The sequence below is a fragment of the Borostomias antarcticus genome (assembly GCF_949987555.1).
Source record: "Borostomias antarcticus genome assembly, chromosome: 22".
NCBI lineage: Eukaryota > Metazoa > Chordata > Actinopteri > Stomiiformes > Stomiidae > Borostomias > Borostomias antarcticus.
The window spans coordinates 6,487,825-6,515,810 of NC_140255.1; the positions used below are offsets into that span (position 1 = coordinate 6,487,825).

At 44.3% G+C, this 27,986-nt stretch overlaps 1 protein-coding gene across 1 annotated transcript; it reads right to left on the reverse strand.

Moving 5' to 3' along the window:
• Positions 1 to 368: 368 nt before the first annotated feature.
• LOC311323695 (uncharacterized protein) lies at positions 369 to 27,937 on the reverse strand (the record flags this gene model as incomplete). The annotated part of the gene is made up of 30 exons (XM_084455991.1): positions 369 to 538; positions 15,798 to 15,921; positions 16,478 to 16,735; positions 16,817 to 16,962; positions 17,133 to 17,401; positions 17,516 to 17,678; positions 17,798 to 18,101; positions 18,190 to 18,335; positions 18,506 to 18,774; positions 18,889 to 19,051; positions 19,171 to 19,474; positions 19,563 to 19,708; positions 19,879 to 20,147; positions 20,262 to 20,424; positions 20,544 to 20,847; positions 20,936 to 21,081; positions 21,252 to 21,520; positions 21,635 to 21,797; positions 21,917 to 22,220; positions 22,309 to 22,454; positions 22,625 to 22,893; positions 23,040 to 23,202; positions 23,322 to 23,625; positions 23,709 to 23,854; positions 24,025 to 24,293; positions 24,467 to 24,629; positions 25,443 to 25,755; positions 25,841 to 25,986; positions 26,157 to 26,422; positions 27,759 to 27,937. The coding sequence occupies 30 exons, from the start codon at positions 27,935 to 27,937 to the stop codon at positions 369 to 371; spliced, it is 6,444 nt and encodes a 2,147-aa protein (XP_084312117.1).
• Positions 27,938 to 27,986: the final 49 nt, after the last annotated feature.

Consider the following 27,986-nt stretch of genomic DNA (forward strand, 5'->3'; position numbering starts at 1 on the left):
TTTCCGCCGACGTGGATAACGACTGATGAAACCAGCGGATGATCATTGATCAGTGTTGGAACGACACAGTTGATATCTGAAATCTTGGATGAGCACGGGGGGGGGGGGGGGGCACTGCTTTGGGCCTCTCAGTCTGGCGACGCTTTGGTGGTGGCTGCTCAGAGCCCTGAGAAACAGGGAGGGGTGGGGGTGGATGGGAGGTCATGACGAGGACTAGGCGGAGGTCTGGGCTGCCTGTCCTGGTTAGGGGGCTGCTCATGGCAGGAGAGGACCGTGTAATACAAGGTGGGGACCCTGTGGGACGAGGGGTGAACTGAGCGGAGCCGGGACGCAGAGAAGGTTTGCAGCTGCTCACACTTCTGGGCCTCTTAGCCACGGGTGATGACGGGTGATGACGGGTGATTATCCAGCTTCCCCAGCACATCGAAGCTGTTTCCCAGCGGGAAGGCCATGGAGGGAGGAGAGATGAACTGGGAGGAGTCCCTTCCTCGCTTCTTCCTCTGGTTCTGGACGATGATCCAGAGCATGTCCTTCTCGACTCGTAAACAAGGGGAGGCCAGGGGTCCATCTCAGGGGTTGATCTCTCATGCTGGGGCCCTGCTGTGAGAGGGGGAACACAGTGGAACAGGTGTTGTCCGGATCGGGAGCCAGTAAGTCCTGTAGTTTCTCATCTTCATGGATCTGACAGAGAATCAAGATCCGCCCTTCAAGCACAGATTTTCCGTTCGTGCTGGAGGCATCCATTGCAATCCGGGGAAGAGTGGACTGTTGGCATAATATCCACTGCTGGGGAGAGAGGACACTGTGGCCAGTACAGGAGTAATGGAACTAAAAACTACTGATGCACCTGTAGATAGTAGTGGGTATTGGACTAGGAATGGCACAAGGTGGGACTTACATGCGAGGACTCCCAACGGAAGAAGAGCAGTCCATGGCGTAGAGTAAATTCAATTGCTAGTACCACAGGTCCTTCTGGGAACGAGATTTACCGGCAAGCGGGGAAGCTGTATTTGTTTCTAAAGCTCTATGGAAGCACAACTAGCGATTCATATAAATAGATTGATGAAAACAACCGTTTCGCGGCAGAAAATACATTTTTTAGAAGCTGCATTCTCGGTGCCCCGTCTGCCGCCATTACATGGATATACTTGGCTCGCGCTGGATTAGAATATGCCGTAAATGGTCCAGGTTGTCGAAAAAGAGCCTTCTCCTTTAATTTCAAGGCCAAGAAGACAGATGTAGGCCTATCCGTTTAATGTAGGCCTGTCTTTTGTTTCATTCATGTGTTTCATTTATTCATGAATTGACTTGTAACATTAATTATTATTATAATTAAAGAACAATAAAAAAAAAAAACTGAGCAGCAACATTATTTTATTGACTTATCATTTATAACTGTGTAGCCTTTTTAAATAGTGTGATTTGCATGGGTTATTAGGGTATTTAATGGTAACTGAAATATACATTGGTAGCTTATAAGGCCTACATTTATCAAATGATATAGCCATTTAACTGAAATAGACCTTGATCAAATAATGCAACTAAACTATATAGACTACTTAAATGAAATGCATTCACAAAAAATATATTCTTATTAACATCCACTGTGCACCACAATGTTGTGAAGCATACAGCATGCAACGACAATCTGACAGACCTTCCCCGGACTGTAAAGCAGGGCTCCCCCGGTTCTTTTGAGTATGCCGAATGTGCGTTCAATGACGTTTCGAGTGCTGATGTGTGATTGATTGTAGCGCTCCTCCGATGGCAAGTCCAGGTTTGTTACAGGAGACATGATCCAGGGTTGTAAGGGTCACGGTCACCTTCAACATGAACATTAGTTTGGAAATTATTAAACAGAACATTTTGAATTATTACAAGATAATAGGCCTAGTGCATTTAGCCTACCTAATGGCCAACCATCACCGTACTCTCCGTCCCTCATTTTCTGAAATAGCCTGCTGTTTCGGAAGATGAAAGAGTCGTGAACGGATCCAGGGTATTTCGCCACAACGTTTGTGATTATGGTCTTGGAGTCGCACACCACCTGAACGTTAATGGAATGTGTGTGTTTTCTGTTGCGGAACACATGCTCAGTTTCAGATGGGGGGATCAGGGGAACATGTATCCCATCAATTGCACCTAGTACATTTGGGAACTCTGCCATATCATAAAACCCCTGTTTAATTGCATTGAGAGCATCCTGGTTATTGGGGAATTGTATATGATTCTGTACTCTTCGCATCAGTGATTTCAGGACTAGGGACAGAGCAGGTGATAATGCTGATTGTGACTGTAGTCTCTGATGATTTCTGGTTGTAAGGAAGAAGAATCAGATCCGTCAATGCAAGTTTCAATACTTTTATTGAATATCTGGCATCAAAATCACACTGCGCAGTTGTGATGAGTTCACTCGCCAATTGTCTAGCATGAACTGAACTAACACAGCGCATCGCTCTTGGTTATATGAAAAAGAGGTGTTTCTCAAATATGTTCTGTTCTTCGTTACCTTGTCTAATGTTAGACAGTTTAATGGCTCAGTTAAACAGATCCTATGTGCCCTGTTTGTGTGACGGTGTGTGTGTTTAGGTTGACTATGAAAACCAGCGCTCTGCTGTGAGACACCTAATCCTATAGTCAGAAACTTGACGCATAGTGAATATATAGGTTTCTCTAAAAGGCACTAAATGTCATATAGGTGGCAATAGTGAATATATGGATTTCTCTAAAAGGCACTTAATGTCATATAGTTATATATAGGTCATCTGGAACACACATCCCATCATCATCAACCAGTTCATTGTGATCTTCCAGGTCATGGCTTTCATCCTGGAAATCTTCCTTATTTCCTCTGTCTTGTAGACTCTCCCTTCGTTCTTGTGTGCTCAACTCTGTGGCGTCCTGTTCCGGTGTGGGCGTATACTCTTCTTCCTCTGGGGCTTTCACGCAGTTGTTTAGATGATGCCAGATGGGGGATCCTTTGACCTGGACTGCTGTTCCAAACCAACTTCGAATGGGCCTTCCCTACGGGCGGTGAACCATTTCCTCCGGTACACTTTCAAGAACACGTCGTCCCCTGGTTGTATGGATTGGATTTTCTCCTTTTTCAACTCCTGCTCCTCCTGTTTCTGTTTTTTGGTGACATAATAAGATATACTCCGGTGGAGGTGAGTTATATAATTCATGGCTTCAAGGCTTTCATGTCATCTTCCAAAAGGGATAGTGGGAAACACTGGTGCGCAGACCTGGGGCTGTCATGCCTCTCCCCGTAACAGGTTCATGTGGGGTCATGCGTAACCCACGAAGTTCACTAAAACGGCAACCCCATTGATGCAAGTGGTAATGCCCCAGCCCAGTTAAGTCCTGTGTGTTGACAGATTTTAGTAAGGCGGTTTTTAAGCACCCCGTTCATGCGTTCACAGATGCCCTGACTCTGAGGGTGATAAACACTTCCAAAGCGCTGCTTAATCCCTAACTTTTGCAAGATAAGCTTTACCGTCTTATCCACAAACTCCTTGACATTATCTGATGAAATTCGATCAGGGATTCCCCAGCGTGGTATCACCTCACGGCATAGGAACTTAGCAACTGATTGTGCATCTTTTCTTTTAGTTGGGCATGCTTCTACCCATCTGCTGAATCTGTCAACCACAACCAACATATATATATTACCTCCCACAGGACGAATCATGTCCATATAGTCAAGGACCAGTTCTTTCATTGGTCTGTTTGGTGTAGGAATGTGCCAATGTGGCCAGTACAGGAGTAATGGAACTAAAAACTACTGATGCACCGTAGTGACCTGTAGATAGTAGTGGGTATTGGACTAGGAATGGTAAGGTGGGACTTACACGCGAGGACTCCCAACGGGAGTAGAGTAGTCCATGGCGTAGAGTAAATTCAATTGCTAGTACCACAGGTCCTTCTGGGAACGAGATTTACCGGCAAATGGGGAAGCTGTATTTGTTTCTAAAGCTCTATGGAAGCACAACTAGCGATTCATATAAATAGATTGATGAAATCAACTGTTTCGCGGCAGAAAATAATTTTTTAAGAAGCTGCATTCTCGGTGCCCCGTCTGCCGCCATTACATGGATATACTTGGCTCGCGCTGGATTAGAATATGCCGTAAATGGTCCAGGTTGTCGAAAAAGAGCCTTCTCCTTTAATTTCAAGGCCAAGAAGACAGATGTAGGCCTATCCGTTTAATGTAGGCCTGTCTTTTGTTTCATTCATGTGTTTCATTCATTCATGAATTGACTTGTAACATTAATTATTATTATAATTAATGAACAATAAAAAAAAAAAACTGAGCAGCAACATTATTTTATTGACTTATCATTTATAACTGTGTAGCCTATTTAAATAGTGTGATTTGCATGGGTTATTAGGGTATTTAATGGTAATTGAAATATACATTGGTAGCTTATAAGGCCTACATTGATCACCTTACACGCAGTTGTTTAGATGATGCCAGATGGGGGATCCTTTGACCTGGACTGCTGTTCCAAACCGACTTCGAATGGGCCTTCCCTACGGGCGGTGAACCATTTCCTCCGGTACACTTTCAAGAACATGTCGTCCCCTGGTTGTATGGATTGGATTTTCTCCTTTTTCAACTCCTGCTCCTCCTGTTTCTGTTTTTGGGTGACATAATAAGATATACTCCGGTGGAGGTTAGTTATATAATTCATGGCTTCAAGGCTTTCATGTCATCTTCCAAAAGGGATAGTGGGAAACACTGGTGCGCAGACATGGGGCTGTCATGCCTCTCCCCGTAACAGGTTCATGTGGGGTCATGCGTAACCCACAAAGTTCACTAAAACGGCAACCCCATTGATGCAAGTGGTAATGCCCCAGCCCAGTTAAGTCCTGTGTGTTGACAGATTTTAGTAAGGCGGTTTTTAAGCACCCCGTTCATGCGTTCACAGATGCCCTGACTCTGAGGGTGATAAACACTTCCAAAGCGCTGCTTAATCCCTAACTTTTGCAAGATAAGCTTTACCGTCTTATCCACAAACCCCTTGACATTATCTGATGAAATTCGATCAGGGATTCCCCAGCGTGGTATCACCTCACGGCATAGGAACTTAGCAACTGATTGTGCATCTTTTCTTTTAGTTGGGCATGCTTCTACCCATCTGCTGAATCTGTCAACCACAACCAACATATATATATTACCTCCCACAGGACGAATCATGTCCATATAGTCAAGGACCAGCTGCGTTTCCCAAAAGCGTCTTTCGTTAAGAGGCTCTTGGGCCATTCATTTAGAGCGTTCTGATTGGTCAACTGGTCTGGGCAAGCTCTCTGATTGGTCAACTGAATGGGCTAAAGAGCCTCTTAACGAAAGAAGCTTCTGGGAAACCTGGCCCAGTTCTTTCATTGGTCTGTTTGGTGTTGGAATGTGCCCTGGAGGAGTGAATATTCCTCTTCTCATGTTGTTTTTCAGACAGATTGTGCATCTACCTATAACATGATCAATTTGCTCCAGGATATACGGTGCCCTAATTCCATACTCTTTTGTGATCTTTCTGCTGACTTCCCCCCTTGCTACATGGGCCTGAACATGAGCCTCCTGAATCAGCAGGCCTAACCGATCAGGTGGTGCCACCCACAAGTTTTTGTCTAGTGGATTTGCTTCCTCCTGCATTGAGATCAAATCTTCAAGTGTGATTTAGCCTCCCAATTCCATCTCATATGTTATTAGAAGAACCTTCCCTGCTTTATTTGCTCCTGTCACCGCCTTTGCTGCCTCATCAGCCGCATTGTTTCCTCGCGTGACTCGAGATGAGTCCGATTTGTGTGCTGCACATTTAGCAATCGCTATTTCTTTTGGCTTCATCATGGCCTGCAGCAACTTCATGATTTGTGCGTGGTGTTGAATGGGATAGCCATCAGTTTTCTTAAATCCACGGCCCTTCCATATCGCTCCAAAGAGATGACACACATTGTGCGCATAAGCAGAATCAGTATATATAGTGACACGTTTACCTTCAGCCAAAAGACAAGCTTTCGTCAGGGAGATCAATTCAGCGAGCTGAGCAGAACACGGCTGAGGGGTCGATTCAGCCCTCTCTACTACAAACTCAGATCCCTGAGCTATAACTATCGCATATCCTGCACTCAACTGCTCTCCAACTCTGTAACAGGACCCATCTGTCCAGTACTCCAGGTCAGATTCCTTTAGAGGAAGAGCCTGCAAGTCTGATCTGAGCTTAGAGTATCTTTCTGCTTCTCTTACACAGTCGTGCAGTTCACCATCTTTGGAGGTTGGTAGAGTTTCTGCTGGATTGACTGTACTGCCACTGGCTAATGTAATGTCTTCTTGTTCCAGTAGCCGGTAATAGTCCCTGATTCTGGGCATCGTCAAAGTATACTTGCCATGATTCAAGAGATTTCTGAGACTGTGATGAGTAAGAATGATCACTGGATAACCCATAGTCAGGGCTGATGCTTTCTCATACAACAAATAGACTCCTGCCATTGCCCTGTAGCAAGGCGCGAAGCCCATCTCCACCTCCGAATAGGCTACTGAATAGTAAACAATTGGTTGGGGACTGGTTCCAGTTCCCGTTGGTTGAGCTAGGACAGCGCAGGTGTGCTAACCCCCAGTGGATGTGGAAACGTACAACACAAAGTTCTTGGAATAATCTGGTAACGCCAATGCTGGGGCTTCTTGTAATTTGTGTTTAACTGTCTCAAAAGCCAAGTTGCCTTCCTTTGTCCAGACGAGATTAGAATGTAGTTTGTCACATCCTGCTTCCTTAATCATGGCTCTTAGAGGTCCTGTAATCTTTGTGTAATCATCTACCCATGCAGAACTACAGTATATTGTGTAATGCCAAGGAATGTCATCATTTCCCTAACTGTCCTAGGTTTTGGACCCTTCCTAATAGCCTCTTACTGCTCATCTGAGATGCTCCGGTTTCCCTGAGTTATGGATTGCCCTAAATAAACTACCTTCTCCTGGCAATACTGCAACTTATTCTGTGAAGCCCTATGTCCATGCTCTGCCAAAACCTGCAACAACTTTATTGAATCCCTATTGAATCCCTATGACATGTTTCTTCATCTGGAGAACAAAGAAGGATATCCTCCACATACTGAATGACTGTACTTCTAACTAACTCTCTTATTCACAAGTCCTCCTTCAAAACTTGATAAAAGATGTGTGGACTGTGTTTGAACAGTGTGATAATCTGTTGTATTCAAAGCACTTATCTTTGTATGTGAATGCAAATAAACCCTGACTCTCTACACTAAGGGGAACACTAAAGAATGCCCCACACAAATCTATCACTGTGAAGTACTTAGCTTCTGGGGGTATCTCTGCTAATAGGACATGTGGATCCGGGACTTCTGCTGGGAAGTTGACAACTACATATATTCTCCTTGTTTGTGAGAGTCAAGCATCCTTGAATTTCAGTCCACTAATTAATTTCAAAATGATGGGTCCCTGAATTTGTTGGTTCAAAAACCCTTCTGGCTACACTGATCTCCCCTTGGGACAGTGTCATATTTTGAATTGTTTGTTTATTTGTTGTTAATTACATTATTTTAAATTAATTTTAAATTTGATTTAATTTTCATAATGGAAATTAAGTTTAAATTAATCAAAAGTAATTATTATCTATTCTTATAAAAACAATGCGATCAATGCAGCAGCAAACATGACAGTGGCAATCAACTACAATGTAATTACCATATTTAATATACTCTACTTCATTAGTTAAGATATACAATATTATGAATCAACAACTTCTGCAAAATACCCTTCAACTGTGTTCAACCCAAATTTATTAGTATTTCTGCTCAAGCAAAAATAATATAAACCATGCAAATTTAAAAAGGAAGCTTAATCTCACATCACCCAGCGCTTGCCAATTAGTAATCAATCAATCATAAGTTAATATGTTAATCAATCAAGCATTAATAAAAAACAACCAATTAAATAATAATAATTAGCAATTCAAAATGTTACTTGATTAATCAAAGCAACTGACAATTAATAAATTGTCAGTTATTAAATCAATTAATCAATGAAATTAATCAATTAGTCAATTATCATCCATTAATATCACAACAGGATAAGCAATCAAACAAAGTCAATAATACAGCAACAAAAAATTCACCCAGCAAACCGACCAAATAAAACACCACTAAACAATTAAAAACTATAATTAGTTAGGAAGCAATAAATCAATTAAAACACTAAATCAACCAAAAACAACCAACCAATACCTAAATCAATCCAAGTCAATAAAGCAATTAATAATTAAATAATTTAATCAATTCAAAAACCACACCAGTTCACACCATTTAAATAACCAATCAATCAACCAATCAACTTACCCAAAACCAAACAAGCAATCTAATATAAACCAATCAATAACCGACCACTTAAGACAATTGCATCTCTATTACAATCCACTCAATAGCTCAGCAATATAGCAAACATTGTCACAACCATCACATAATAGCAACATGAAACAACTCAGCATAACAACACAGCTCAGCTTGCAAAATGCCATTAAACACGCTTAGATATGAAAAGGAAGAAACAGAGAAAAAGCACATGTGAAACGGGTTGTGTGTGTATGTGGATGTATCAATAATCTAGGTCAAGGTCTAATATTCCCTCAACCAGCAGGCCTGCAATATCAAATACAAATATATGTCTGTGTATTCATGTGTGTAAGCAGAAAGAAAGAATAAAGATTAAGATTAAGTAAAAAGGGAGAAACAGAATATAACATTGTAGTCAGTCCAACCTGACCGGAACCTGAAAGGTCCGCCCCCTCCATATACGGAGTCCGCTGGGACTCTCACTCCTATACCGTCGCTCAGATGCACAAAACAAAACAAACAACAAAGACAGTTCAGTGTCCCTATTAAATTCATTGGTGTGTGAATGTGTGTGTGAATGGGTGAATGAGAGGCCATTGTAAAGCGCTTTGAGTGCCGCAAAGGTGGAAAAGCGCTATATAAGTGCAGTCCATTTACCATTTACCATTTAAAGCCAGCTTAAAGGACAATGCTCGTTTTTGACAACCTGGACCTTATTTACGACATATTATAAGACATTTGACTCACCGAGATCACTTTGGTGTAGTTCGGAGGCCTGTAGAAGAAATTTAAAATCCAGCGCGAGCCAGTATATCCATGTAATAGCGGTGGTCGGGGCACCGAGAATGCAGTTTAAAAAAATCTATTTTCGGCCGCTAAACGGTTGTTTTCATCAATCTGATTTTATGAATCGACAGTTGTGATTCCCCAAAGCGACGCCTTGTTGTGGTTTTCAAATACGTGGTCTTTAGCCTCTGTAATATGATCTTTAAATGCCTTTCCCCACTTGCTCCAGCACGCATACGCACAGGCCAGCGCGCAGACTGGCTATTCTCCGTCTGTAGGCTACGATCGGATTGTTGGTGCCTAGAATATTGAGTGATATTGAGCCAGAGTATACGGACGAAGAGCTCCTTGAAAGGAGGGTGAGGAGACGGAGAAAATAGCCGCTCTGCGCGCTGTGCAAATTTGTCTGTCGTTTGATGAGAGCTCATTGACCAATCAGAGAAAACATAACCCATTCTAATCTCCTTCTGCGTTTACTTTAGTGCCCGTTGCTTCCCCCCTCCTTGCAATATCCGCAGCGCACAGAAACAGACGTTGGGGTTCACGCCCCTAGCATTTCCTGACCCGCTGACCAATTTCTTGGTTTCTCAGCTATCAGGGGAATGCCACGCCTTTCCCGCCCGCATACGGTGCATGGAGAGGAGTGAGCGCTTGTGACACCATTTCAACGCATGCGAGCGGGAAAAGATACTGGTTTAGCTTTTTGAAAAAAATCAAATAGCAAAGGACTAATGTCGGACTTATATATATACGCTTATTTCAGATTGACAGTATAGGAGAACCAGACCCATAACCATAACCTAGTCTATCAGTCCTTTATACAACATTTTTATACTGTGGTCCCTCGGACCACACCCAAACACCAAACTTACCTATTTACCAGTATTACAATAAAGACAAGACACACAACAACTCCATTACTTCTCACCAACACCAAAACAACACTTAAACATATATCCAGTCTAGACACACACACACTCATTTTAGACCTATTCCTACAATTGTCCACTAGATGTCACCAACACATTACAAATGATCACAAACTTTTGGACTTGCTTCTCAGATAAACTATCCCTATCTTTTTGTCCCTATCTGAACTACACTAATTTGCAGCAAACCCTTATTCTATTTCAACAGGAAACCTCTCAACTCTTCTCAAAAATCAAATTCAACAAAATCTCACTGTCATATCTTGGTAAATCATTTTGGTGGTTGATTTCCATAAACTCCTCACAATATTTTGTGCTTTGACAGGGACATACCTACAAATGCATAATGCAACAAGGCTAATGCGCAGAAAACAGCCCTTCCCTCTTCGTCCTATCAATGCGCTAAAGGCCCATATAGCACCTTTATAGTAAAGACAGTTGCTTTTTAACGCTGAAAGAGGATTTGCGCTGGGGCAAAATGTTAGTAGATCTGGCCCTAAATCTACAATGTCATTGAAATGTCATTTGTCATGAGCACTGGAGATTTTGCAGTGAAGATGTAGCCTGGTACAGTATGACCATCCCGATCTAGCGAGCTCACTGCTTCGCTCTGCAATATCGGTCTGGCCTTCGCCTCATAGAGAGCGATTATGTGGGAGGGGATACTTGCCTTGACAGACAAACACCTTCAGCCATATCAGCATTCAGCAAACCTTTGCCAAATTCAGTCGGAAGAACGACAAAAATGTCTTTTCCACCAAGAAACTCTGCTAGTGCATACTCTTTTAAGTGTTGTGATTAAGTCTATTTCTGCAATAACTGCACTTATAGCTGCATTTATTCTTCTAATGTTAATGTTACCACTCATTGCTTCGGGAGCCGCCATTTGCCGCCGTTTGTTTAGCAAGCATTCCACATAATGTTTGTTAAAGGCACCACGAGGGGCAAAACCCAAAACCATAGACTTAACAATAATACCGAGGTACACACTCAAAAAGTGGAGAACAAAAGACAAAGTTGACAAGTTTACAAACTTACAAGATTGTACAGGATAAGACCAGGGACAGTGCACAGCTACTGTACAACAAATAATGAACAAAGAACAAGATCGGAGCTACATGTAGGCTATATTGTACAGTAGGCCTATACACAGACTAACAGGTGGAAACCAATCAAACAATCAGCGACACAGGTCTCCTCTCAATCGGAGTCAATTTACCCAGTTGGAGTCCTAGCTTTGACAGAAACCCAAACATGTTGCAGCAATGGTCACTTGATTTTTGGATCCAGGAAACCGATCTGAGGGAGGTGTGATGTCATCAGTTCACTTCACACTCGGGTCCCCTGGAGGTCAGAGACAAGCACGCTGTCACCTGGGAGACCATCACTATGACAACATCAATACTGCCCGGAAATGATCATGGGAGTAAAATAAAAAATCTATCAAACAAATAATTTAAATATCAGTCGATAAACATTAACCCGTTCACACTCACCCTCAGACGACCCTGGCATCTTCGATATGCTGACAGTCGTGGGAGCCGAAGCCCCGGTGGCTGCACTCGGTCAGGGAGGACTCTAAGGCTGAGCACCTGACCGAGGTGGGCGTGGATGGGGCCAGACAGGGCTATGCCACAGCCCAACTGTCTACACACCACCTGGGCATCCTCAACATGCCACCTGTCATCACACACCGTGCCCCACTGGCCTCGGTGGTAGAGTTCCACTCTGCCAGAGCAGTTGCTGTTCCCTCCAACCAGATGCACTTCGCCCTCCTCTGCTGTAGAGATGGTGGGTTCCAGATTGGTGGTGGTGCTTGGTGTAGGAGTGTAGGACATGACACAGTTCTACTGACCATGGTCTACTGACCACAAAACAGTTCTACTGATATGGTGGGACACATCTCCCTCAAATTGGAATGCGGGATCTTGATAAGAGATGCTCAGAGACACACTCTGTGCTCCCCCATCCCCCGTGACAACTCCAGGCCACATTCCACATCCACAGACACTCACACAGTGAGACAAAGGAGCGAACCTATTTGCCTTGTTTCTTGAATAAAGTGAAATTGCTCCATCCCCACCATGTGATGCAAACACCACATGAATAAGCCCGGTGAAGTTGTTGTGTGATGCACTGTATTTGTAATGCAACTGTACTGTGTTATAAATACCTGATTCTATGCTGCTAAGTCTACCATAGTCAAGTTTGGTATCCATCTTTGGCTAAAATCATGAATCAGTTGATTACGCATGTTGTGGAAATGTCATCATGTTGAAACCATAACCGGGCTATTTGATGATTCCAGAGTGAGTACAGAATGTGACCTCTGTTTTACGATGGTAGCAGGGGCCACTGGGTTATTGACCCAAGTGACCAATCTGTCACCTGTCTGGCCTGTCTATGGCACACAGGACACACCTCACTCTTGGCTCCTTAAAAGCGATCAGACAGGAAACTCTCTCTTGTGATTTCTCTTGTAACCCTCAACTGCCAGGGTCCGTGTTTCTCCAAGTAACACGTGACCCAGGATCCAAGCTTAGTGCCGGTTGATAAAATCAGCCTGTATCATACTGGACTGCTACCTAAGATCTCTGAGTCGACACAGGGCTAAGGAAAATACTCTTCAACGATCCACCTCTGGCGAGAGCAGAGGTTTTGAATGAGATATTTGCAACTTGTGAACTCTGAAACTTTGAACTCCGCGAACATCAACTTCACGCAGCAACGCTACTATCACTGTTCCAGCGGGAGCGCAGGCGCGCTGCCCCCTTCATCAAACCGAGCGACCATCGGTCACGTGCCTCCTCCATACTTCGAGCCAGACAACACCGCCCGGACAACGCTCTTCACACACCACTGTAAGGTTGACATCCATGCATTCTCTTTGATGTGGGGTGATGCCAAAGTGTTGTTTAAGCTTAGAAGATTTAGGATAGGCTGTGATACTCTGACATCATTCTTTTCATTTCTGCTGTTTTCATATTGCCATGTGTTTTTCCATCTATTATTGAATTGTGTTATAATATTATTTTGATAATTGATTAGTATAATTTAAATAAATATTAACTTTTGACCACGTCCGAGCGTCATCACGTTATCTTAGGTCACTTGATTGAGTCAAGAACTCCTCCTACAGACTGAGATTGATGAATAAATTAGACTATTGATAAAGGTTATCTTGTTTCCCTGTACAAAACAGGGTGGTGCCCCATACGAGTGATTTAATGCCTTAAATCAATTTTCCTTCATATTTGTGATAACTGCGGTGTAATCATAAATTATACCGGTCATAGTCATAGCTCTAAAAAAACATGGGCAAATGTAATGTGACACTCCCCAAAAAGATTTCCCTTATTTGTCAAGAAAAGAAGAACAGAATGGAAATAATGTAAATAGCAAAACTACAGTATATTGTTCACACGCATCGATGAGTTGACTGCACTGCATCTTAATACATCTTTAGACAGCTTGATAGTTCATTATCATGGTCTGATCACATCACCAAAACTGTCCCCAAAATGGGTAGAGCCGTCGCTACTGTGAGAACGTGTGCATCTTTCCTTCCATTCCCACTGCTAAATCAAATTGTCAGTGATCTGGTCCTATGCCACTTGGATTATTGTTCTGTTATGTGGGCTTCTGCTTCTAAGAGACTGCTTAATATGTTACAAGTGGCACAAAACAAGGCAGCCAGACTAGTTCTTGGCTGCTCTTATAGGTCTAAAGTTTGTATTATGCATGAACGTCTGAAATGGTTTAATGTCGAAAAAAGACGTTTTCAGAAGGTCATTTTAACTCAGAATCCCAAGTTTATCTTCAGCAAAATAACCTACAGATCGAATGTGCACATGCATTTCACAAGAGGGGCAAGTAGAGGGTTGATTAATCTACACCATGCAAAATCTAATAGTATGAAAAGAACTGTCCTATATAGGGCTATCTGGGCACGGAACTGTCTTCCAAGTGGCATAAGTGAAATACAAGGTATTGCTAGCTTCAAAAACAAGTTGAGAATTCACATACTAGAGAGCATATGATGATAATGTAGAGCCATGTATTATTTTCTGTTATCTTGGTATGTTTTGTTATTGTGTGAATGTGTGTTTACTTGGTTTATGTAATGCACTTGCATTTTTTTATCATGTGAATGTTGTAATGTTTTTTCGGACCTCAGGGAGACTAGCTGACATCATGGCGTCAGCTAATGGGGATCCTTGCCAAAAAACAATAAACAACATTTCTGTAAAAATATATTTTCTCTAGCTCACTCAAAGGCCAAAAAATTTAATTTGCTTTACTTGAGGTCATTGTGGCTGCACTAGCTAAACATACTGTACTATAATTCCTTGTATCCCTTCATGACATTGGTGTTAAACGTGCTTTTCCTTTGGTATCACACATGTAAACAAAGCAAAAGCCTGTGGTGCAACAGATTTCAACACATTCACATAAGTGCATTCATAAAGTCAGTGCGTTAGTTAAATAATAGCTGTTTAAAAGCTCTACCAGCCTGAGAGCAAGACCATGGTGAGAATGGGGAGAGAGAGAGAGAGGAGGAGGGACACGGGGACGGGGGTGGTGCTGCCAGTGGCAGGAGCAGCAGTGGCAGGGGCAGGCATGTCGCCCACCGTCTCTCTCAGGAAGCTCCCAAATCTGGAGGTCTTGGCAAAGACTTGAATGTTGTCGTCACGTGCTTTTCTCCTAGTTTCATCTACAGTCACTGTCCCCACCTGGAACCAGGATGAACCGGACATGCACATCAAGGGGCCACCACGATCTCCCTGTCGAAATAAGAGAAAGTTGAACAAATGAGGAGAGGTTATTGAAAGCAGGGGACCTCTTCACACAAAAACATGATTACAGTACAACATACCTGCACCCTCTTTAATAGTACGGTAAGTTCAAGGATTCAAGGATGTTTTTTTTAAAAGTTGCCCTTATTCTTTTGTAAGTACATAGTAATACTGGTGGTAACAATATTGTAAGAACTTTTTTTTTAAGCTTTGTGATGTTGGTGTTGTCTGATACTAATCCAAATTTCATCAATTTTTCCGAACTCGATCGGAAACATACTTTGACGATTTTTTGTCAGAAAATCAATGGACACCAGTGACCACTCGTTGAGTTTCCTGTTTTTGAAAACGAGAGTTTAAGGTGTTTTGAGGGATTTTGTCTATACACCTATGGATCCACTGAGTGTGTTAGCGGCGACGGGCTATATCTCGAGAGAGCACCGTTTGACCAAACTTTGATATCGGCCGTTGTACTGTATATGATCGTAAATAGCCTTATAACATGGCTTATAATGCAAAATTCAGAACTTGTCCTTTAATGTAAAGTGTTTCCCGTAATGTCCAGTTGTAATGCTCATCTCCCCTAAAGAGAAAAAAACAAAGATAATTGTACCTGTTCTATGTTCATGGCTGCAGTGCAGATGTTGTCAGTGGAGGAAAAATTTCCACAACTTGTCACATTTGTAGCGATTTCCCGCATAACTGATCCAGCTTTGGCTTTGCCTAGAGTAAATGCAAGTAGTTCAGTCAGTATTGAAACTGGCATGCATTTTCTTTCTTTCATAAGACATTTTATTGAATACTATTTCTAACAATGATTGAAACAATGTCCTGCTCATTTTGTAGGAACATCAGTTTGACACTTCCTTATATATGACTGCTGAGAAGCTCACTTCTGTGAACAATGGTCTTTACATCTGGTCACCGACACACTCACCTGCAGCCTGGCTATCCTCGCCCCAGCCTGCCACCCAGCACTGCGTCCCTGGATAAAAGGCCCTGTCATCCTGGTCCGCACACACAGGCTGGATAAAGTCGCTGTAGTTGACGTTTCTAGCCAACTGCAATACCGCAATGTTGGTGCCTGTCATGTTGCTCAATGAGATGTTCACAACACTCATCGAAACCTCAAAGACGTCGCTCCCATTCCGAAGCTGTTGTCCCAGATACAAAGTCCATTCACTGACATTTAGATGTGAGCTACAAGGACAAAACAAACCAATGCTTTAAAACCAATCGTACCAAGCACACCAACCACAGCTGTCAAATGTTTTCTGTAATGTTGACGGTGTAAGAGGCATTTACCCGGAGAAGCACTGTGCAGCGCTGAGGACAAACTCTTCAGCAATAAGAGTTCCACCGCAAACGTAGGTTCCGTTTCTGTGTAAACTGACCATCCATGGCCAGGTTCCCCCGGCAACACGGTTACTGTCGCCACCCGCACGGCGGGTATTGATAATTCTGCGACCACACACGGCCCCTACGAAGGAAGGGAGGCCAAAGCAGACATGGACATGAGCCTAATTTGGCCATGAACAATGACAAGCAAATATTGGGAAGATGAATGACGGTAAAATACTGACGTGCGGGGGACGTTATTGGTCGGGTTGTACTGACTGTCGTAGGTATTGTAGTAGCAGGGCCTGGCAGACCAGGACAGGTGTGACTGCTATCAGCATCTACCCCACTGGAGGTAAACTGGACAAAGCCTGGCTTGTCAGTGCTGATTTGGGAGTTGATCCAGGACTGGTAACGTGACACTCTGGAGTAGACCCCAGGCAGATTTGGCCGAGCACAGCCAAAGCCAAAACTAATGATTCCAGACTGGACCCAGACAGAACTCTGTTTGCTGACCATTGGTCCTCCAGAGTCACCCTAAGAAGATGTAGATGGATAAGCATCCATACATGGCAGCATTTTAGTGGACTTGCAGAGGTTATTGTAAGAATATTTTACCTGACATGAGTCCTTGCCTCCTGCCAGAACTCCAGCACAGATCATGTTGTCTGTGATTGAGCCGACTCCATTGAGACAATTACACTGTCTGTTCCCCAGTACCGGAACCTCCACTTCCTGCAGAGCTTGGGGGGAGGGCAATGGAACTGTAGTGGAGAGAGACACAGGTGTCAAAGGCTGAAACTCCTTTAGAACTGTACCAGGGTCAACAGGCGTCATTAAAACCACATGGAATCTTGCCAGCTTGGCCACAGGAGGTGCTGTTTCTCATGAGATTGCAGATCAAAACTTTAAAAAGATAGAACCAGGTCCTCACCTCCTTCTCTGATAGCTCCCCAGCCAGTGACCCAGCTATCAGTACCATTGAAGAAAACACTGTCAGAGGCAGCCAGACAGACAGGTCTGATGTAGTCCGTGAAGCTGACAGGTGAGGAGAGTCTAAGCAGAGCGATGTCGTTGTCACTGCTGGCACTGTCATAAGCTGGATGACGAACTATCTCAGCAACAGTTATGGACACTTCGTTTGGATTACTGCCCTCCAGGTTCTGTCGACCCAGGGATATCCTCCAACCAACTGTGCTTGAGCTACAGACAGATGAACAATGACATGGGATTTCAAATACAACTCTGTGAATGTTAATGGTCCAGTAGTTGTCAGTACCCTCATACCAGACATAACACCAGCACAGAGCTACACACCTGGAGAAGCAATGGGCAGCGGAGATCACCCACTCCTTGTTGATGAGGGATCCACCACAAACATGGCCACCAAATCGTTGGAGGCTAGCCTGCCAGGGCCAACTTCCTGCTGGGGCATCTTCACCCCCCACTATTTTGTTGTTCAGTGGAGTGGTGCCACATACTGGAACAGTTTCAACAAAGATCAAAGTCAAATAATTGCCACATTCTCAAATTATGAACTGACACACCAATGCAAGATTCAAACATGGGTCTGAAAGAGTCATGTGGCAGGAAGCTCACCTTCTGCACTTGAAATGACACTAGGTAGAGCTGTAGTTGTAGTGAGAATGGCGGGTACTGTAGTAGCAGGGCCTGGCAGACCAGGACAGGTGTGACTGCTGTCAGCATCTACCCCACTGGAGGTAAACTGGACAAAGCCTGGCTTGTCGGTGCTGATTTGGGAGTTGACCCAGGACTGGTAACGTGACACTCTGGAGTAGACCCCAGGCAGATTGGGCCGAGCACAGCCATAACCGAAACTAACGATTCCAGACTGGACCCAGACAGACTTCTGTTTGCTCACCATTGGACCTCCGGAGTCGCCCTAAGAAGATGAAGTTGGCTCAATATTTCAAATTGTGAAATGAAAAAGTTCTGGAAATCATCATACAGTAAGCTAGCTATGACTCTACCTGGCACGAGTCCTTGCCGCCTGCCAGAACTCCAGCACAGATCATGTTGTCTGTGATTGAGCCGATGCCATTGAGACAGTTACACTGTCTGTTCCCCAGTACCGGAACCTCCACTTCCTGCAGAGCTTGCGGGGAGGGCAGTGGAACTGTAGTGGAGAGAGACACAGGTGTCAAAGGCTGAAACTCCTTTAGAACTGTACCAGGGTCAACAGGAGTCATTAAAACCACATGGAATCTTGCCAGCTTGGCCACAGGAGGTGCTGTTTCTCATGAGATGGCAGATCAAAACTTTAAAAAGATAGAACCAGGTCCTCACCTCCTTCTCTGATAGCTCCCCAGCCAGTGACCCAGCTATCAGTACCATTGAAGAAAACACTGTCAGAGGCAGCCAGACAGACAGGTCTGATGTAGTCCGTGAAACTGACAGGTGAGGAGAGTCTAAGCAGAGCGATGTCGTTGTCACTGCTGGGACTGTCATAAGATGGATGACGAACTATCTCAGCAACAGTTATGGACACTTCGTTTGGATTACTGCCCTCCAGGTTCTGTCGACCCAGGGATATCCTCCAACCAACTGTGCTTGAGCTACAGACAGATAAACAATGACATGGGATTTGAAATACAACTCTGTGAATGTTAATGGTCCAGTAGTTGTCAGTACCCTCATACCAGACTTAACACCAGCACAGAGCTACACACCTGGAGAAGCAATGGGCAGCGGAGATCACCCACTCCTTGTTGATGAGGGATCCACCACAAACATGGCCACCAAATCGTTGGAGGCTAGCCTGCCAGGGCCAACTTCCTGCTGGGGCATCTTCACCCCCCACTATTTTGTTGTTCAGTGGAGTGGTGCCACATACTGGAACAGTTTCAACAAAGATCAAAGTCAAATAATTGCCACATTCTCAAATTATGAACTGACACACCAATGCAAGATTCAAACATGGGTCTGAAAGAGTCATGCGGCAGGAAGCTCACCTTCTGCACTTGAAATGACACTAGGTAGAGCTGTAGTTGTAGTGAGAATGGCGGGTACTGTAGTAGCAGGGCCTGGCAGACCAGGACAGGTGTGACTGCTGTCAGCATCTACCCCACTGGAGGTAAACTGGACAAAGCCTGGCTTGTCGGTGCTGATTTGGGAGTTGACCCAGGACTGGTAACGTGACACTCTGGAGTAGACCCCAGGCAGATTGGGCCGAGCACAGCCATAACCGAAACTAACGATTCCAGACTGGACCCAGACAGACTTCTGTTTGCTCACCATTGGACCTCCGGAGTCGCCCTAAGAAGATGAAGTTGGCTCAATATTTCAAATTGTGAAATGAAAAAGTTCTGGAAATCATCATACAGTAAGCTAGCTATGACTCTACCTGGCACGAGTCCTTGCCGCCTGCCAGAACTCCAGCACAGATCATGTTGTCTGTGATTGAGCCGATGCCATTGAGACAGTTACACTGTCTGTTCCCCAGTACCGGAACCTCCACTTCCTGCAGAGCTTGCGGGGAGGGCAGTGGAACTGTAGTGGAGAGAGACACAGGTGTCAAAGGCTGAAACTCCTTTAGAACTGTACCAGGGTCAACAGGAGTCATTAAAACCACATGGAATCTTGCCAGCTTGGCCACAGGAGGTGCTGTTTCTCATGAGATGGCAGATCAAAACTTTAAAAAGATAGAACCAGGTCCTCACCTCCTTCTCTGATAGCTCCCCAGCCAGTGACCCAGCTATCAGTACCATTGAAGAAAACACTGTCAGAGGCAGCCAGACAGACAGGTCTGATGTAGTCCGTGAAACTGACAGGTGAGGAGAGTCTAAGCAGAGCGATGTCGTTGTCACTGCTGGGACTGTCATAAGATGGATGACGAACTATCTCAGCAACAGTTATGGACACTTCGTTTGGATTACTGCCCTCCAGGTTCTGTCGACCCAGGGATATCCTCCAACCAACTGTGCTTGAGCTACAGACAGATAAACAATGACATGGGATTTGAAATACAACTCTGTGAATGTTAATGGTCCAGTAGTTGTCAGTACCCTCATACCAGACATAACACCAGCACAGAGCTACACACCTGGAGAAGCAATGGGCAGCGGAGATCACCCACTCCTTGTTGATGAGGGATCCACCACAAACATGGCCACCAAATCGTTGGAGGCTAGCCTGCCAGGGCCAACTTCCTGCTGGGGCATCTTCACCCCCCACTATTTTGTTGTTCAGTGGAGTGGTGCCACATACTGGAACAGTTTCAACAAAGATCAAAGTCAAATAATTGCCACATTCTCAAATTATGAACTGACACACCAATGCAAGATTCAAACATGGGTCTGAAAGAGTCATGTGGCAGGAAGCTCACCTTCTGCACTTGAAATGACACTAGGTAGAGCTGTAGTTGTAGTGAGAATGGCGGGTACTGTAGTAGCAGGGCCTGGCAGACCAGGACAGGTGTGACTGCTGTCAGCATCTACCCCACTGGAGGTAAACTGGACAAAGCCTGGCTTGTCGGTGCTGATTTGGGAGTTGACCCAGGACTGGTAACGTGACACTCTGGAGTAGACCCCAGGCAGATTGGGCCGAGCACAGCCATAACCGAAACTAACGATTCCAGACTGGACCCAGACAGACTTCTGTTTGCTCACCATTGGACCTCCGGAGTCGCCCTAAGAAGATGAAGTTGGCTCAATATTTCAAATTGTGAAATGAAAAAGTTCTGGAAATCATCATACAGTAAGCTAGCTATGACTCTACCTGGCACGAGTCCTTGCCGCCTGCCAGAACTCCAGCACAGATCATGTTGTCTGTGATTGAGCCGATGCCATTGAGACAGTTACACTGTCTGTTCCCCAGTACCGGAACCTCCACTTCCTGCAGAGCTTGCGGGGAGGGCAGTGGAACTGTAGTGGAGAGAGACACAGGTGTCAAAGGCTGAAACTCCTTTAGAACTGTACCAGGGTCAACAGGAGTCATTAAAACCACATGGAATCTTGCCAGCTTGGCCACAGGAGGTGCTGTTTCTCATGAGATGGCAGATCAAAACTTTAAAAAGATAGAACCAGGTCCTCACCTCCTTCTCTGATAGCTCCCCAGCCAGTGACCCAGCTATCAGTACCATTGAAGAAAACACTGTCAGAGGCAGCCAGACAGACAGGTCTGATGTAGTCCGTGAAACTGACAGGTGAGGAGAGTCTAAGCAGAGCGATGTCGTTGTCACTGCTGGGACTGTCATAAGATGGATGACGAACTATCTCAGCAACAGTTATGGACACTTCGTTTGGATAACTGCCCTCCAGGTTCTGTCGACCCAGGGATATCCTCCAACCAACTGTGCTTGAGCTACAGACAGATAAACAATGACATTGGATTTGAAATACAACTCTGTGAATGTTAATGGTCCAGTAGTTGTCAGTACCCTAATACCAGACATAACACCAGCACAGAGCTACACACCTGGAGAAGCAATGGGCAGCGGAGATCACCCACTCCTTGTTGATGAGGGATCCACCACAAACATGGCCACCAAATCGTTGGAGGCTAGCCTGCCAGGGCCAACTTCCTGCTGGGGCATCTTCACCCCCCACTATTTTGTTGTTCAGTGGAGTGGTGCCACATACTGGAACAGTTTCAACAAAGATCAAAGTCAAATAATTGCCACATTCTCAAATTATGAACTGACACACCAATGCAAGATTCAAACATGGGTCTGAAAGAGTCATGTGGCAGGAAGCTCACCTTCTGCACTTGAAATGACACTAGGTAGAGCTGTAGTTGTAGTGAGAATGGCGGGTACTGTAGTAGCAGGGCCTGGCAGACCAGGACAGGTGTGACTGCTGTCAGCATCTACCCCACTGGAGGTAAACTGGACAAAGCCTGGCTTGTCGGTGCTGATTTGGGAGTTGACCCAGGACTGGTAACGTGACACTCTGGAGTAGACCCCAGGCAGATTGGGCCGAGCACAGCCATAACCGAAACTAACGATTCCAGACTGGACCCAGACAGACTTCTGTTTGCTCACCATTGGACCTCCGGAGTCGCCCTAAGAAGATGAAGTTGGCTCAATATTTCAAATTGTGAAATTAAAAAGTTCTGGAAATCATCATAAAGTAAGCTAGCTATGACTCTACCTGGCACGAGTCCTTGCCGCCTGCCAGAACTCCAGCACAGATCATGTTGTCTGTGATTGTGCCGATGCCATTGAGACAGTTACACTGTCTGTTTCCCAGTACCGGAACCTCCACTTCCTGCAGAGCTTGCGGGGAGGGCAGTGGAACTGTAGTGGAGAGAGACACAGGTGTCAAAGGCTGAAACTCCTTTAGAACTGTACCAGGGTCAACAGGAGTCATTAAAACCACATGGAATCTTGCCAGCTTGGCCACAGGAGGTGCTGTTTCTCATGAGATGGCAGATCAAAACTTTAAAAAGATAGAACCAGGTCCTCACCTCCTTCTCTGATAGCTCCCCAGCCAGTGACCCAGCTATCAGTACCATTGATGAAAACACTGTCAGAGGCAGCCAGACAGACAGGTCTGATGTAGTCCGTGAAACTGACAGGTGAGGAGAGTCTAAGCAGAGCGATGTCGTTGTCACTGGTGTCACTGTCATAAGCTGGATGGCGAACTATCTCAGCAACAGTTATGGACACTTCATTTGGGTTACTGCCCTCAAGGTTCTGTCGACCTAGAAAAATCGTCCAACCAAATGTGCTGGAGCTGCATTGGGTTCAACAACCACAGGGAAAAGAGATCCAGGAACTTAAGCAAACATCAAAAAGGATATGTCACATTCTGAGTCATATAGAAAAAGGAGAAAATATTAGGTATACTGCTTCTGTATCTTTCATTACATGACCACAAACCTGGTGAAGCAGTGTGCCGCAGAGATCACCCACTCCTTGTTGATGAGAGATCCACCACAGACATGGCCACCAAATCGTTGGAGGCTAGCCTGCCAGGGCCAACTTCCTGCTGGGGCATCTTCACCCCCCACTATTCGGTTGTTCAGTGGAGTGGTGCCACATACTGGAACAGTTTCAACAAAGATGAAAGTTAAATAAATGCCACATTTTCAAAATACAAACTGACACAGAAATGCAAGTTTCAATCATGGATCTGAAAGAATCGCTCGGCACAAAGCTCACCTTCTGCACTTGGAATGACACTAGGTGGAGCTGTACTTTTGGTGAGAATGGCAGGTACTGTAGTAGCAGGGCCTGGCAGACCAGGACAGGTGTGACTGCTGTCAGCATCTACCCCACTGGAGGTAAACTGGACAAAGCCTGGCTTGTCCGTGCTGATCTGGGAGTTGATCCAGGACTGGTAACGTGACACTCTGGAGTAGACCCCAGGCAGATTGGGCCGAGCACAGCCAAAACCAAAACTAACGATTCCAGACAGGATCCAGACAGACTTCTGTTTGATCACCATTGGACCTCCAGAGTCACCCTAAGAAGATGAAGTTGGCTCAGTATTTCAAAATGTGAAATGTAAAAGTTCTGGAAATCCTCATGAGTTAACTAAGGCTGTACCTGGCATGAGTCCTTGCCGCCTGCCAGAACTCCAGCACAGATCATGTTGTCTGTGATTGAGCCGATGCCATTGAGACAGTTACACTGTCTGTTCCCCAGTACCGGAACCTCCACTTCCTGCAGAGCTTGGGGGGAGGGCAGTGGAACTGTAGTGAAGAGAGACACAGGTGTCAAAGGCTGAAACTCCTTTAGAACTGTACCAGGGTCAACAGGTGTCATTAAAACCACATTGAATCATGTCAGATTGGCCACAGGAGGTGCTGTTTCTCATAAAATGGCACCTCAAAACTACAAAAAGGTAGAACCAGGTCCTCACCTCCTTCTCTGATAGCTCCCCAGCCAGTGACCCAGCTCTCAGTACCATTGAAGAAAACACTGTCAGAGGCAGCCAGACAGACAGGTCTGATGTAGTCCGTGAAGCTGACAGGTGAGGAGAGTCTAAGCAGAGCGATGTCGTTGTCACTGGTGTCACTGTCATAAGCTGGATGACGATTGATTTCAGAGACGGTTTTGAAAATCTCATTTGGGTTAGAACCCTCCTGGTTCTGTCGACCCAGGAAAATCCTCCAACCTGTTGTGCTGGAGCTATAGAAAGATTTTAATAATTTAATGACACTGAGCTAAGAAAAAAGAGTTTGCAATGCAAAGATTCAAATCCAACTAACAATAATGCATCACTTTGATGTTTCCAAAATAGAAACACATTTTCAGGGCAAGAGACATAATGTGTAAAGCCACATGAATCAGTCACAACCTACCTGTGGAAGCAGTGTGCAGCAGAGATCACCCACTCATTGTTGATGAGGGATCCACCACAGACATGGCCACCAAACAGGTGCAGGCTGGCCTGCCAGGGCCAACTTCCTGCCGGGGCATCTTCACCCCCCACTATTCTGTTGTTCAGTGGGGTGATGCCACATACTGGAACAGAATGAATCATTCATAGGAGATAAGTGACAGTCCAATCAAATTCTAGCCTGGTGAGACCATTCTGATCTCGCTAGCTCACGTTGTTTCTCCTCATCAGTCTGGAAAAGCTTGATAGAAATATTTGGTTGGCCGATCAGAAAACATTCAGCCAATTGGCATTCCTTGAGGAATTACTAGCAGCTACGTAGGCGTGGTTTAGGTGTGACGACAGCGAGCAGCAACTGTTAATTCTAAAACAACAATGGCGGAGGTTAGAGCAGATGCTGGATTAGCATCAGTTATATCTGAACTTGAAGTATTTCTTCATTGAAAGAAGATCAAAGAATTACACTGACGGCTTTTCTCTGCGGAAAATATGTTTTCGCTCTTCTTACGACTGGCTTCGTTAAGAATATTAATTACCCTTGATGAACGGTGATAGACAGAAGGTTCATCCAAACAACTGCAAAGTAGTTTTGAAAGTGCCTGCCCTTTTCCAAACAGTTTCGAATGAAGCTTTCCTAGATGGTTGAGTGAAACAAACCATCTAGTGTGTCATGTTGCTCAAATACACCTGGCAATATCTTTTTTATGTTTCATATTTTCTTTCGCTTTCATTAATTCTAGTACGCATTCAGTAGCTAGCTAGATATCTTCAGCAAATAGCTAAGGAATCATGGCTAATCTCCACAGAAGGCTACCCCTGTGGACTGAAAATACATGTATCTTATTTAATTTTGGTCATTCAGCACCATAGGTCATAACAACTTTTGATAAGCCTGACCTTCAGATGCATTGGACCTGAAGATCCATTTTGATACTCACTTTCTGCACTTGGAGCAGCGGTTGAGGGTGTTTCAGTTGTAGTTTTACAATCACAGGATGGAGACGCTGTAGTGGCAGGAGCTGGCAGACCAGGACAGGTGTGACTGCTGTCAGTGTCTACCCCACTGGAGGTAAACTTGACAAAGCCTGGCTTGTCAGTGCTGATCTGGGAGTTGACCCAGGACTGGTAATGTGACACTCTGGAGTAGACCCCAGGCAGATTAGGTCGAGCACAGCCAAAACCAAAACTAACAATTCCAGACAGGACCCAGACAGACCCCTGTTTGCTGACCATTGGACTTCCAGAGTCAACCTGAGAAGATGGAGATGGATACAAGATTTCTTAATGTACAGATATTGTAAGTTTACAATATCAAAGGATTATTTTGATATTTTACCAGACACAAGTCTTTGCCTCCTGCCAGAACTCCAGCACAGATCATGTTGTCTGTGATTGAGCCGATGCCATTGAGACAGTTACACTGTCTGTTCCCCAGTACCGGAACCTCCACCTCCTGCAGAGTTTGGGGGTAGGGCAGTGGAACTGTATTGGAGAGAGACACAGGTGTCAAAGGCTGAAACTCCTTTAGAACTGTACCAGGGTCAACAGGCGTCATTAAAACCACATGGAATCTTGCCACCTTGGCCACAGGAGGTGCTGTTTCTCATGAGATGGCATCTCAAAACTATAAAAAGTTAGAACCAATTCCTCACCTCCTTTGATATATCCCCAGCCAGTGACCCAGCTATCAGTGCCATTGATGAAAACACTGTCAGAGGCAGCCAGACAGACAGGTCTGATGTAGTCCGTGAAGCTGACAGGTGAGGAGAGTCTAAGCAGAGCGATGTCGTTATCATTGGTGTCACTGTCATAAGATGGATGACGAACTATCTCAGCAACTGTTCTGGACACTTCGTTTGGGTTACTGCCCTCCTGGTTCTGTCGACCAAGAACAACTTCCCAGCCACTCGTGTTTGAGCTGAAGGAGAAAATGGTATGTCATAGGAATTATGTGATTTGAGAAAACGTCCCCTGAACAATGATATTTTTTACTTTTTACAATCTATGTTAAAGCTACGAGATAACTCAGCACTTTGGCAGCCCCTATGGTCGTGATAAAATCAGCACTGCGTTTTAAGAACCACACTTCCCACAATCCCACTGTAATGATGGGGAAAAAATGATAGCAAGCATGCGTGGCGCAGACTGGATTGGAAGATTGTAGCTACTTTCTGGAAGGATGGCTTCAATGCAGGTAAATACCACTCTTTCTTGTATGTACACATAGATTTCATGTCGCTGGTCGAAGTGTTTGTTGTCTTCCTGATATTGTGACACGCAAAACGTGTCACTTCCGTTTCCACCACAAGATTTCCCACCAGTGTACTAGCCAGTACACCGAAATACTAAAATAATAAATCCACAGGGTCTCATGCAGTCTCATGTCACGAAAAAAAATTTGGGGGTCTTGCTAAGGCCAATTCATAAACTAATAGCAAGTAAAAGTGAATATTGAACCATAAAAAAGTTATCTCATTGAGCTTTAAAGGTGCATTATGCGGTTTGTGATTTCCTGTTTTATCATGTGATATACATATAATAATAATATTAATAATATAATGTTACATTTCTAATGTAGTGTTTATTCCATGCGTAGTGCTCTGTAAAATGTTCTTATAGCGAATTCCATTTTACAGGAGGAGCATGCTTGATCGTCTAGTTGAGAGATCATGAAATAATTTTTACTATTTTTTTGCTTCCCTATGATCATTATGTACATTCCTCTCTATAAATCACATTTTGTTGCCTATGTATGCAAAGCACTATACAAACAAAATTTGATCTGATTTGATTGGATGCTGCAAATACATTCTGTGACTTCTACAGATCACAGATTTATTAAATAAATTTCATTTTAGTACAGTAACGTGAAGTAGCTGAGTGCACATCCAATCTGTACTGTAGGCCAGGTGCAAGGTCACAAATACAAATCTATGTAATATTAGAAGAAAAGGATATCCGCACACTGGATTATAGCTCTTAACACTTTATTTGAGCATAAAATACCCACCGTGTTGGGAGATATAATCCAGTGTCCTTTTCCTCTTATTATTATTTTATTTCCATGTCCATGTTGTCGGGATGTAATGAAAATTGCCAAAAAAATATGACAAAAAGTGCTTCTGAGCCAAACCGCATACTACACCTTTAATTCTCTGTTTAAATAAAAACTGGTTTGCTGAAAGCCATTCTCAAAGGTAGTCTTCATTCACATTTTAATTTTTTAATGGATAGTATGTTAGTGTCTACCCCACCTGCAGAAGCAGTTTACTGCAGACAGCACCCACTCCTTGTTGATGAGGGATCCACCACAGACATGGCCACCAAATCGTTGGAGGCTAGCTTGCCAGGGCCAACTTCCTGCTGGGGCATCTCCACCACCCACTATTCTGTTGTTCAGTGGGGCTCTACCACAGACTGGAACAGAGGTCATTTTTACTTTCTTTTATTTTTTTATACATTTATTTAAGCAGCGAGTCCCT